Source organism: Bos javanicus, chromosome 10 (assembly GCF_032452875.1).
Source record: "Bos javanicus breed banteng chromosome 10, ARS-OSU_banteng_1.0, whole genome shotgun sequence".
NCBI classification, from domain to species: Eukaryota; Metazoa; Chordata; class Mammalia; order Artiodactyla; family Bovidae; genus Bos; species Bos javanicus.
The window spans coordinates 18,652,411-18,666,364 of NC_083877.1; the positions used below are offsets into that span (position 1 = coordinate 18,652,411).

Here is a 13,954-nt window from a genome sequence, read left to right on the forward strand (position 1 = left end):
GAAGTTTACCTTCCTCTGCAATTTTCTGGAAGAGTTTGAGTAGGATAGGTGTTAGCTCTTCTCTAAATTTTTGGTAGAATTCAACTGTGAAGCCATCTAGTCCTGGGCTTTTGTTTGCTGGAAGATTTCTGATTACAGTTTCGATTTCTGTGCTTGTGATGGATCTGTTAAGATTTTCTATTTCTTCCTGGTTCAGTTTTGAAAAGTTATACTTTTCTAAGAATTTGTCCATTTCTTCCAAGTTGTCCATTTTATTGGCATATGGTTGCTGATAGTAGTCTCTTATGATCCTTTATTGGCATATAGTTGCTGATAGTAGTCTCTTATGATCCTTTGTATTTCTGTGTTGTCTGTTGTGATTTCTCCATTTTCATTTCTAATTTTGTTGGTTTGATTCTTCTCCCTTTGTTTTTTGATGAGTCTGGCTAATGGTTTGTCTGTTTTATTTATCTTCTTGAAGAACCAACCAGCTTTTAGCTTTGTTGATTTTTGCTATGGTCTCTTTGTTTCTTTTGCATTTATTTCTGCTCTAATTTTTGTGATTTCTCTCCTTCTACTAACCCTGGGGTTCTTTATTTCTTCCTTTTCTAGTTGCTTTAGGTGTAGAGTTAGGTTATTTATTTGATTTCTCTCCTGTTTCTTGAGGTAGGCTTGTATTGCTATGAACCTTCCCCTTAGCACTACTTTTACTGAATCCCGTAGGTTTTGGGTTGTTGTGTTTTCATTTTCATTCGTTTCTATGCATATTTTGATTTCTTTTTTTCATTTCTTCTGTGATTTGTTGGTTATTCAGAAGTGTGTGGCTTAACCTCCATATGTTTGTATTTTTAATAGTTTTTTTTTTTCCCTGTAGTCGACATCTAATCTTACTGCACTGTGATCAGAAAAGATGCTTGAGATGGTTTCAATTTTTTCTGAATTTACCAAGGCTAGATTTATGGCCTAGGATGTGATCTATCCTGGAGAAGGTTCCGTGTGCGCTTGAGAAAAAGGTGAAATTCATTGTTTCAGGGTGAAATGTCCTATAGATATCAATTAAGTCTAACTGGTCCATTGTATCATTTAAAGTTTGTGTTTCTTTGCTAATTTTCTGTTTAGTTGATCTATCCATAGGTGTAAGTGGGGTATTAAAGTCTCCCACTATTATTGTGTTACTGTTAATTTCCCCTTTCATACTTGTTAGCATTTGCCTTATATATTGTTGTGCTCCTATGTTGGCTGCATATATATTTCTAATTGTTATATCTTCTTCTTGGATTGATCCTTTGATCTTATGTAGTGTCCTTCTTTGTCCCTTTCCACAGTCTTTATTTCAAAGTCTATTTTATCTGATATGATTATTGCCACTCATGCTTTCTTTTGGTCTCCATTTGCATGAAATCTCTTTTCCCAGCCCTTCACTTTCAGTCTGTATGTGTCCCTAGGTTTGAGGTGGGTCTCTTGTAGACAGCATATATAGGGGTCATTTTTGTGTGTGTGTGTGTTTGTTTGTTTGTCTTTTTATCCATTCAGCCACAGTCTTTTGGTTGGGGCATTCAACCCATTTACATTTAAGGTAATTATTGGTAAGTGTGATCCCATTGCCATTTACTTTGTTGTTTTGGGTTCGAGTTTATAAATCTTTTCTCTTTCCTGTCTAGAGAAGATCCTTTAGCATTTGTTGAAGAGCTGATTTGGTGGTGCTGAATTCTCTGAGCTTTTGCTTGTCTGTAAAGCTTTTGATTTTTCCTTCATATTTGAATGAGATCCTTTCTGGGTACAATAATCTGGGTTATAGGTTTTTCTCTTTCATCACTTTAAGTATGTCCTGCCATTCCCTTCTGGCTTGAAGAGTTTCTATTGAAAGATCAGCTGTTATCCTTATGGGGATCCCCTTGTGAGTTATTTGTTGTTTTTCCCTTGCTGCTTTTAATATTTGTTGTGTTTGATCTTCATTAATTTGATTAAAATGTGTCTTGGGGTGTTTCACCTTGGGTTTATCCTGTTTGTGACTCTCTGGGTTTCTTGGACTTGGGTGGCTATTTCTTTCCCCATTTTAGGGAAGTTTTCAACTATTATCTTCTCAAGTATTTTCTCATGGCCTTTTTGTATTCTTCTTCTGGGACTCCTATGATTCGAATGTTGGGGTGTTTAACTTTGTCCCAGAGGTCTCTGAGGTTGTCCTCATTTAATTCTTTTTTCTTTTTTCCTCTGTGCTTCATTTATTTTTCCATATTCTATCTTCCACCTCATTTATCCTATCTTCTGCCTCAGTTATTCTACTGTTGGTTCCCTCCAGGGTGCTTTTGATCTCAGTTATTGCATTATTCATTATTGACTTTTTAAATTTCTTTTTGCTCCTTGTTAAACTTTTCTTGCATCTTCTCAATCCTTGTCTCCAGACTATTTATCTGTAACTCCATTTTGTTATCAAGATTTTGGATCATTTTTACTATCATTATTCTGAATTCTTTTTCAGGTAGACTCCCTATTCCCTCCTCTTTGGTTTGGTTTGGTGGGCTTTTATCCTGTTCCTTTACCTGCTGAATATTTCTCTGCCTTTTCATCTTGTTTAGGTTGCTGTGTTTGGGGTGGCCTTTCTGTATGCTGGAAGTTTGTGGTTCCTCTTTATTGTGGAGGTTCCTCCCTGTGGGTGGAGTTGGATGAGTGGCTTGTCAAGGTTTCCTGGTTAGGGAAGCTTGCATCGGTGTTCTGGTGGGTGGAGCTGGATCTCCTTTCTGGAGTGCAATGAAATGTCTGCAGTGAATTTTGAAGGGGTCTATGGGTTTGGTGTGACTTTTGGCCACCTGTATTTTTGTGCTCAGGGTTATGTTCCTGCATTGTTGGAGAATTAGCTTGGTATGTCTTGCTCTGGAACTTGTTGGCTCTTGGGTGGAGCTTGGTTTCAGTGTAGGTACAGAGGCTTTTGGATTAGCTCTTGTCTATTAATGTTCCCTGGAGTCAGTTTTCTGCTGTTCTCAAGTTTTGGATTTAAGCCTCCTGCCTCTGGCTTCCAGTCTTATTCTTACAGTAGCCTCAAGACTTCTCCATCCATACAACACTGATGATAAAACATCTAGGTTAATGGTGAAAAGATTCTCCACAGTGGGGGACACCCAGAGAGGTTCACAGAGTTACATGGAGAAGAGAAGAGGGAGGAGAGAGATAGAGGTGACCAGGAGGAGAAGAGGGGGAATCAAAAGGGGAGAGTAATCAATTCCCTATTTGCTCTCCACAGTCTAGAACACTCAGAGAGGTTCACAGAGTTCCATAGAGAAGAGAAGAGGGAGGAAGGAGATAGAGGTGACCAGGAGGAGAGGAGGGGGAGTCAAAAGGAAAGAGACCAGTCTAGCCTGTGATCAGTTCCCTAAGTGTTCTCCACAGCCCAGAATACACAAAGAGATTCACAGAGTTAAGTACAGAAGAGAAGGGGGAGGGAGGAGATAGAGGTGACCTGGGGGAGAAAAAGGAGAGTCAAAAGGGGAAGAGAGCAATCAAGCCAGTAATCACACTCCTAAGTAAAAATGGGTATTAAAGATTGGATTCTTAAAGGTACAGAATCGATAACAAATACCAAAAAGCAAAGATTAAAAATCTAGAATAGAGGTTGCTGCTGCTGCTAAGTCGCTTCAGTCGTTTCTGACTCTGTGTGACCCCATAGACGGCAGCCCACCAGGCTCCCCCATCCCTGGGATTCTCCAGGCAAGAATACTGGAGTGGGTTGCCATAGGCTCTCAAAAATACAATATTAAAAAAATTGCAAAAGTTATTTACAAAATATGAAGTTTGCTTTAAAAATAGGGTCTTTTTTTTGCAAGGTAATAGTAGATTTTAAAAATGAAAATTAAAGGGGTAATAAAAAACTTAAAATTTTTTTAATTACAAAATGATAATAGTAAAATATATCTAGGAATTTATCTGGAGCTGTTGAGGGCAGTGTGGGGTCAGCTCAGTTTCACATAGTTCCTTGATCCAGCTTATACTTCTCAAGGTCTATAGGTCTATATACTATAGGTCCCTTTCAGTGTAGCCAATGCTAACTACAGGGTTTTAATCTGTTGCACCTGTCACTTCCAAAGCGGTTCCCTCTTGTTTATTTTGGCTTCCTCTGTTTGCAAGTCTCTTCAGTATCTAACTTCCACCCTGACACAAGGCAGCGAAGGTGGTCATTTATTTAGGCTCACTTGTTCAATTGTGCTGTGGAGAGGGAGGAACATTGCCAACAAATATCACTGGCATGTGTGGGGAGCACTCAGTGTCTGAGCCACACTGGGTTTGCCCCCACTCAAGGCATGTGTTCTTTCCCGGTCTACACTGCTCAGGCTTCCAGGTTGCTCTGCAGGGGAACTGTCTAAGGTGGGCCCTGGGTTGCATGCACTTTCCACGTCTAAGCCGCTCAGGTTCGGGTTCCCAGGTACTCCACAAAGGCACAGACTCGGTTGGGCCTATGCTTTGTGCCCTTCCTGAGCTTCCGAGCAGCTCAGGCGACCAGATGCTTGGCGAGTGCACACTCCCCAGGTGGGCGGTGCATCTTATCACCTCCCCTGTCCCAGCCACTTGGTTTCCTGGGTGTGCAGCAGGAGCCTGTCTCAGGTGTGCTGTGTGTCTCCTCTGGGGAGCTGATCTCTGGTTGCAACCCTCCTGGTGGATGGCAACTGTCCCAGGAAGGATCCCAGGAAGACTTGGTTAGCAACTGGGAGCCTGCTCGCAGTTTGGTAGAGGATGCTGTCTCTGGGGCCGAGTTTGCCCCTTGCCTTCGGCTCTGGCTGTCACCTGCCTGCCTCCCTGCCTCCAGTGAGGGATGGGCCAGTCCGCTGTCAGCTAGCTCTCCTCTGGTATTGGCTCAGTCCTTTGTTCTGTGAGTGGCCGGCAGTGGCTTAGATTAGAGCTTTTAACGGGAAAGTTCTCTCTTTTTTCTCTCTATCCCATGGTTTGGGTTGCTATCTCACGTTAGCTCCCTCAGATTGCCCTCAGGGCATTCAGGCCTGGTGCTTACCCTAAGCAATGCAGTCCACACTTCCCTGTTCAGCCCTGGCTTGCTGGTGGTGGACATGAGCATTTGGGCTACTTCTCCACTGGGAGTTGCAGTTAGGCGTGTAATCTGTGGGCTTTATTTGTTTTTTCCTCCCAGTTATGTTGCCCTCTGAGATTCCAAAACTCCCCACAGACCCACCTGGTAAGAGGGTTTCCTGGTGTTTGGAAACTTCTCTTTTATGACTCCCTCCCCAGGATGGGTCTCCATTTCTAACTCTTTTGTCTCTCTTTTTATCTTTTATATTTTGTCCTACCTCCTTTCTAAGACAATGGACTGCCTTTCTGGGTGCCTGATGTCCTCTGCCAGCGTTTAGAAGTTGTTTTGTGGTATTTGCTCAGCGTTCAAATGATCTTTCAATGAATTTGTGGGGGAGAAAGTGGTCTCCCTGTCCTATTCCTCCGCCATCTTAGGACCGCCCCCAATCTTAGTTTTCTGAATGTTGAGTTTTAAGCCACCTTTTTCACTCTCCTCTTTCACTTTTATCAAGAGGCTCTTTGGTTCTTCTTTGCTTTCTGCCATAACTGTGGTGTTGTACATAAACTTAGTTATCTGCAGCCAACCCAGCATCCACCCCCTCACCCTGCCCCATGGCCCTTCTTAAGGTCTTGTCTTCATCACAGAGATGCCAGTAAGTACATTTTTCAGGATCCCCTTCCCCTATGGTTTGCTAGTAGAAGACAGGCACTCACGTGAGATGTGTAAAGTAAATGAGAAGCCATTAATCTCTGGACACAGTCACAGCCAAATGTGTGGGAAGACAATTTTATAGCAACCTTCTTTAGAGTTGCAGGAGCTTCTAGGCAAACTCTTGAGAACTTTTGGTTCAGATCTGCTGGTTTTCTTGACCTTCAGTGGGGGCTTTCTCTGACCTGCTTCCCCACTTCTTCCAATGTTTACATTAACAGCTAATTCCTATCTCAAGTCCTTCGCATCTGAAATACACTGAGTGGCTTCTGTAATCCTAATACAATACAGCTCCCAGTTGATCCTAGGATTTACTCAACCTTTTGCTGTAAATTGGCCCTGCTGAAACTCAGATGGGTAATAGCTCTACCCTAACGGATTTAGGGCCAGTGCTAGGGGAGGGGGTACTATGAAAACTCTTTTCTGCCCTCGGTGCCAGAAACGTCTTCGGTTATGAAGCACACAGAGATAGACTCTGTGGGCCTATCTGGGCCTTTCTTTTCAACTGCAGTTTTCAGATTTGTGAGACACTCTGCTGCTGCTGCTGCTGCTAAGTCGCTTCAGTCGTGTCTGACTCTGTGTGACCCCATAGACAGCAGCCCACCAGGCTCCCCTGTCCCTGGGATTCTCCAGGCACGAATACTGGAGTGGGTTGCCATTTCCTTCTTCAATGTATGAAAGTGAAAAGTGAAGGTGAAGTCGCTCAGTCGTGTCCGACTCTTCACGACCCCATGGACTGCAGCCAACCATGCTCCTCTGTCGATGGGATTTTCCAGGCAAGAGTGCAGGAGTGGGTTGCCATTGCCATCTCTGGTGAAACACTCTACCTCTACCCTTAAGGGAGTATTTAGATGAAGGGAGAGCAGAGAAAGACTCACAAGTTGCCAAGAAGCAACCATTCAGATTAATAAAACCTGAAGTGGGACCCAGGTATTGTGGTTGACTAGTCTCCATCTGGTGGACACCACTGGTTTTCCTCACTAGGATGCAAGCTCCATAGGGCGCAAGGGCTTTGGTCACCAGTGTACCCCAACCAACTAGAGTGCTCAGTCAACACTTGTCAAATGAGGGATAAATGGCCCCACAGAACAGGGAAGTGACATGCCTGTTAGAGTCTGAGATGTCTCACAAGATCCAATAGATATTATAGGTGTCTCATCAATGTTCATGGTTATGTCCCTGGCTCTAAGATGCTGTATTGTTATCCAATTTAGGAGAAAGAACATTTTAACAAGCAAAAGCTCTGATCTGTGTCTCCTTATAACTTTCTGCTCTTTCTTCATAATCAGAAAGGTTTGTTATAGATTTAGTTATCACATGGGGAACTTTCAAAAAAGTTCCTAGGCATTACTAGGTTTTATTTAGCCAATTGCTGCCGCTGCTGCTAAGTCACTTCAGTCGTGTCCAACTCTGTGGGACCCTGTAGACGGCAGCCCACCAGGCTCCTCCGTCCCTGGGATTCTCCAGGCAAGAACACTGGAGTGGGTTGCCATTTCCTTCTCCAATGCATGAAAGTGAAAGTGAAGTCGCTCAGTCGTGTCCGACTCTTCGAGACCCCATGGACTGCAGCCTACCAGGCTCCTCCGTCCATGGGATTTTCCAGGCAAGAGTAGTGCAGTGGGTTGCCATTGCCTTCTCCAATTTAGCCAATTGAGGAAACCTTAAACAATCCACTCTTCTTATTATGTTGTCATGTAGACAATGCAAACTGTAGATGTAAACAATGTAAAAAATGGAAAGGATGATCTCAGAATTTTAAAATGGAATAAATTTCACATTAGGGAAAAACTGACCACAATTTTTTTTTTTTCTAATTCCACTTTAGATTTGGTTTGGTATTTGAGAACCCCTGATCACATTCAACTCTCTCATCCAAAATGTAAGCGTGGGCACCTTTTGTTAGGTGCCGAGGATCTAAGTCAGGAAGATAGGTTCCTTTCTTGCCTTGGGAAGCTAATGTCAGTTTTTTGATGTCACAAACACTGGGAGCTGTTGAGAACACAAGACATCTAAGCCAGTTCAATGGGGAAGAGTAAATTTCCAAGTAGAAATGCCTTTTACACTATGACCTCAGAGTCAGTAGGAGTTACCCAGAGAAAACCTGGGGGAGGGAACACATTCCAGACTGAAGGCAAATGACCTTGCCAAAGTCATGCAAGTGCAGGGGCAGAACAAAAAAAGGACACACCAGGGCCCTCTACTAGCAGCTATGCCTTTTTGGTGAGGATCTTCAACGTAATTTATTTTCTTCCCAGCTTAGCATCCCTTATGGAAAACTCACAACTTGAAATCTCACCTTCACTTGAGCTATATTAAGTTCCCAATAATTACCATCTCTGTACTTTATCAATTTGGGGCTCAGCCCTTTGCTTAAAAAAAAAAAAAATGAGCACTTTATCAAAAATCATTGCTGTTCCTTGGGTTCAGGCTGGCCTGAGTTGGGGTGGGAGCCAAGATGGTCAGAAAACAAACCACACATATTGCTGCTTCTGGAAGCTTTGTTCTTTAATGAGCCATGGCGTGATCTGTCCATTAAACTGCTCTTGTGTAGCCATACAGTGCATATTTTGGGTGGCACAAACTGCACTTTATACAACTGATGGCCCCAGGCCCACCCCCTGCCAAAAAAACAAGGAAATCACAAAGTGCCTGTTGATTGCATCAGGAATGTAATCAGTTCTGTGGGTGAGACACATCATTCTTTGTATAGAATTATTCTGTTAAACAGTAAAATGATATTATATTTCACAGGCTTTGTCCTTTTACAATAGATAGTCTTTTATAAATTTACAGTGTATTTATATAAATTACTTTAAATCCATTCATATAATACGTATCTGTAGTCCACACCTTTCCCTTAGTAAATACAATTACTTGGTTCCAAAGGTGCAACTTTTACATGACCTAAGAGGGATGATAAGCAGGCATTCAACATGGATGGAAAGCAAGGTGATGGACCCCTTGGTGGGGCTTTTTTGACAACAGTTTCAACCAAGAGACCAACAAGACCTAATAGATCCACCTCCATAGTCACTATTTTGTCCTTTACCACCAGATAAGATGTGGGAGCAGCTCCAGAGAAAAGTGAGTGACAGTATTTTAGGGGTATGCTGCTGCTGCTGCTAAGTCGCTTCAGTCGTGTCCGACTCTGTGCGACCCCAGAGACGGCAGCCCACCAGGCTCCCCCGTCCCTGGGATTCTCCAGGCAAGAACACTGGACTGGGTTGCCATTTCCTTCTCCAACGCATGGAAGTGAAAAGTGAAAGGGAAGCCGCTCAGTTGCGTCCAACTCCTAGCGACCCCATGGACTGCAGCCTACTAGGCTCCTCCATCCATGGGATTTTCCAGGCAAGAGTAATGGCTTAGTGTTAGTCACTCAGTTGTGTCTGACTCTTTGAGACTTCATGGACTGTAACCTCTGTCCGTAGAATTCTCCAGGCAAGAATACTGGGGTGAGTTGCCATTCCCTTCTCCAGGGTATCGTCCCAACCCAGGGATCGAACCCAGGTTTCCCACATTGCAGGCAGATTCTTTACCATGTGATCCATCAGGGAAGCCCCAAGAAAGACTCCCACAAACACCAAGGAACTTTACTACCAAGGCTAGCATGGTATTGGGGGACAGTGCCAACTGTCACAGAATTATGGGGAGCTGTCTCACAATTATGGGTAGACAAACATATCTGTCAGCACAGAATGAAGCTGTGTTGGTCAACACAGAATGACCAAGAGGGGGGAAAATGAGAGAGAGGGGAATGAGGAAAGCCAGCTGGAGTGTTTCTTTTTAAAATTAAAACTCGCTGAGCTTTGAACACATCCTGAGAATATTTTCTTCTCTCTTGTTCACCAAAGTGCTTGTGAAAGGTACACATTCCTTAGTTACAGTTTAAAAAAGAAAAATGTGGCCCACAGGCACTGAAGCAGGCCTGCAGAACCTTGCTGGAGCTCCTGTTTTCTGCGTGCTTCTGGGACCCTGCATCTTTGACAGTGAAAACAACCCTACTGTGATGGAAGACAGAAGTCTCCACTAACTCCCATGAGAAGGGAGGGCTCTTATATCCCACCCCCTGAGTTCAGGTCCCTCTGCCTCCACAAGGCTCATATTGGGCTGTTACCTCCTTTGTATTCGCAGAAACCCAGAGTGGCAAAATAATTTAAATGGCTGGAAGTACACAGTGCATTACAAATGAAGCGAGTCACCTTCCTGAATCCTTTCTGTATTTACTTCATTTTGTGTATACACACTTTAACCCTACAATTAAACTTCTCTGCTTCCATTACATTTTCCATGATAAGGGATACGTTGGCTTTAATGGGGAGAATTAAAACTCTAGGCTCTATCTGGGGCTGGGAATGTGTGGTAAGAAGAGAATGCTCTGCATTTTAGAGTATGGGCTCCAAATGAGGGGCTGCCTCTATGCTGCCACATATGGGTTTCCTTTGAGGCATTTGAGATCAAAGAAAATGAACAAAGGAGAAGCAAATAGAAAACACACATTTGACACATACAGATGTTAAATATCTTAATTATAAGTGATTGTAATGCAGCATCAGCTGTGGTAACGTAACATGAACCACAGAGATGACCAGTTAAGATCAGAGGAGAGGACAGACAGCACTCGGTTCTAACAGTTGTTAAGTGTTATGGCTTCATCTTTTTCAGGCCAACAATGCCCATTATTCTAGAGAACAGCAGCATGCTTTCCTTCAAAGGGAGGGTCCCGCCTTTGCTCTCCATTCTTAGCATTCCATGCAGCTCCCTTTCCCCACCCCTCCATTCTGACAGCTTGTTAAATGACTAGAAATCCACAAATCTAGCAACTGAAAAACAAATATTTATTTAATGTTATCCAAATTCAGGTTTTAGGTCCCTGAGAAAAAATTATAAAGTCTCTTAACATCCATCACCTGGTTCCTATAAAGTGACCTATATGAGTAGATTTTTATTTTTAATTTTTTTTTAACTGCCAAAAACTTGTTTTGCAAAACAACAGCAACAAAACAAAAACTCCACAAAGATTTAGAAGGGAGACCATATGCCAAGATGTGTTTCCCAGGCCATTCCTCTAGGCCAAAGAAAACTACTCAACAGGGGTACTTGCTTTATTTTGTATGGTATTTAACCAATGTCCTGGAACAAGTGGAAAGGAGTACTCAACACGGGCTGAAAACCACCTTCCCAAGAATAATGGGAGAGACTGTGCCTGGCACAGGGACTGGGGCACCCATGCAGACACAACCATGCTGAGGGGCTGGGTTCTGCTCTAGGAGATTATCTGAAATTCAGATTTTTAAAGACCTTATTTACCTTTATTACTCCTCAAGGCAGCATGAACAAGGTGACAGATGTTTGCAGGCTATAAAATCAAACATGTTTAGTTACTAACCATCATCATTCTGGAAATTGACAAAGACTCCTTTTCCCGAGATCATTTCTGAACCCCACCAGGGAGAGAAAAGCTGCCTGCTACCTGGAGCTGCCACTCGGGATGATATTTGTGTCTGGCCTCTGGGGCTCGACAGTAGCCACAGAGGCAGTGGCATGAGGTTCACTGTTGTGTAACAGGAGAGACTCTGCCTTATTAATGAAAGTCCTCAGGTTTCTATAACTTCATCTCAAAGAAGTATGAAAAGGAAGAATAACCAAAATTCAGGTTACAGATGGTAAAGGCTCTTTTTTAGAACAGTGCATGTGGTAGTTAGACAAGATGCATTTAGTAACTTTAAAAAAGAAACATTTTCACATACTTATCTCAAGAAAGGGTATCATGTTTCATTTCCCATATATTATAAATAGCAAAAACAGACTTCTAATCCCACAGACACTAAGAAGCTTAAAATGCTTTTATAACTCAGGTACATGGAGACACCCAGTGGTGAGAAAAATGGTTTGACTTTTCCCTCAACCTAGGGATGTCTGGCTCTCACCACCACATCCAATGGCCCTTAATCTGTGGGAAGAAATTCTATGGGGAGGAAGGAAGCATAAAGTTAAAAGAAATATGCACACTATACATATATATATTTACAGTAAACTTCAGTAACCAGAATATTAACAAAAATAGCTTCAAGTAGTCCTTGATTTTTTTAAATCTATTTAATACTGATGGTCTGAGGAAAAAAAGATAAAAGCTAGATGGGTCAATATTAAAAACTTATCTTTTTTTCTTTTTTGGCAGCTTTCTGTAACGTTTATTCATGCAGTGCTATGTGTGAATGCTTGGGGAGAAGTGATTAAGTGGTCACATCATTTGTGTGAGCTCGTGGTGGAAACCCACCAGCAGATAAACAGGTTCATATATGGTCTTCAGTTTAATCTATACAAAGAGAAAGGCCTGGATAAATTAGAATGAAACCCTCCTGTTTAAGGATCATCATGTCTCTGGGACATTTAAAAAATATTAGAGGAACCTGATTCTAGGATCAGGGGATATAAGAACAGTATGGCTATTGAAACTTCGGCCCATGCAATACATTTGGCAGGAACTAACCAGGGGTTAAACCAGCACTGATTATTATGACATCAAACATCGCTGAAAAACAAAAGAGGTCTTCTCTTCTTCGTTGGATAACCACAGAGGTCTCAAACATGCTCTGATGGCTTGATGGAGACAACTGATTTTTTTTTACTTTCCCCAGAATATAACATGGAGTATTTCTCAAAAATCTTAAAATAGAGGGCTTAGGCTTTTTGCTTACAAATCCTTGGAAGAAAATTATATTCTATACCAGCTCCTAACTATCCGAAAATAAACCCAAAGAATTTTGCTTTCATGGTTAAGAAAGGTTTATATGTTTTCTTCAAATGTTAGAAATCAGTGGGTCCCTCTAGCCCACAATGTCCCCCCAGTTCCACACTCACCTCTGGGAAGGGAAAAAGGGAGGGAGGAGAGGCAACTACAAAGACCTCTATAACTGACCCAAATCCCAAGGCCCTGCGCGCTCTGTTCAGCAAAGTCTCTAGCTGGATACAGCAGCCAAGGCACAGCTGGTACCATCCCTGGCAGGCTTCAAAGAAGACTTTCCGCTTCGGCAGGAGGCCCACCCGGGACTCAGCACACAAGGTCTTGGTTGTATGCTCGGGCAAGAGGCAGGACCACAATCAGGATGGATACTGTGGACCAGGTGATGAAGCCCCAAGATGAGATGTAGCCATAAGGGACACACATCTGCCAGTTCAGACCATAAACTCATTATTCCCAAAGAGAGCTAGCTGTTGGGCCGAGCTGCAGTCTGGGTCCACAGTTTTCCTGCGGCTAGACACAACTATCCCCTCTGGGGTCTCTTTGGTTTTCTGAGGTGAGTTTTTCACATTCTTTAATTTTTGTTTGCCCTTTTCAGGGTTGAAGGTTCCTCTGCTGATGAACTGAGGCTTGTCTTCTAGGGATTTGGTCTGGCCCGATGGCCCTTCCAACCCGAGGGCCTCACCAGCTGAGGAAGCTCGGTAGAAAGGAGATTTGGAATAAATCTGAAATCGTCTTCTGGTCCCATGAGAAGATGCAGTGCCAGATGAACATAAAGAAGAGACTGAAGAGTCCACTGAATCCAGTGAGTCTTGCTGCTTTTTGAGCTGCTTCCGCAACTTGCTTGAAGGTTCAGACTTGCCAGCTGCCTTCGTAGAGATAAGGGCTAAGCTTCTCTCTAATGCAAGAAAGAGACCAAAGCTGTAAATGACAGTTCTCTCTGAAGCAAATCATTGTGTGATGAAGAGGTGTCACTGCTCACACGTGAAAGTGGGTGGGCTAAGATCTGGAGGGTCCAGGGTGACCTGCTTCGGGCACAGTCACAACTCAAGAAGACCTAACCACCCATTTCTATACCATCCATATCGTTTCAGAATCAACCCTGAGGAAGCTGGAGTGGGATCATGCCATTAGAAGAGGCCCACAGCCATCCCCATCATTTAAAACACTGCCACAATATGTAGTAAATACCACATCTTGCAGAGACATGGCAGGCAGTTAAAGACTTCCTTGGGTCCAGTCCCATCTCATAGTAGGGCACGGCTCCCACTACCTACTCTTAGAAAATGGTTCATGAGTCAGTAAGACAACATGAGCTATGACTGCTGGCTTTCCTCTATGGTAAATACAAGGAAACATTACATTACAAAAGAATTATGTTACACTGAAGGTTTGGTCTGATCAACAATTTATACAGAAGCTTCAGGAGGACGGGTATATTTCAGCTCCTTAGGACTTTGTCATCTTTTCATGTAAGGTCAAAGGCCTTCTTCAAAGAGACTGTCTTTGCTTGG

At 42.9% G+C, this 13,954-nt stretch overlaps 1 protein-coding gene across 16 annotated transcripts in view; it reads right to left on the minus strand.

Annotated features, from left to right (window-relative positions):
• Positions 1–8,185: 8,185 nt before the first annotated feature.
• Positions 8,186–13,954, minus strand: part of MYO9A (myosin IXA) — a 257,820-nt gene continuing 252,051 nt past the window's right edge. For all 16 annotated transcript variants that reach the window (XM_061430254.1, XM_061430252.1, XM_061430257.1 and 13 more), the window contains one exon: positions 8,186–13,338. In XM_061430254.1, the coding sequence (XP_061286238.1) occupies positions 12,875–13,338 (464 nt within the window). In that variant the 3' untranslated portion in view covers positions 8,186–12,874. The remainder of the gene's footprint in view (positions 13,339–13,954) is intronic.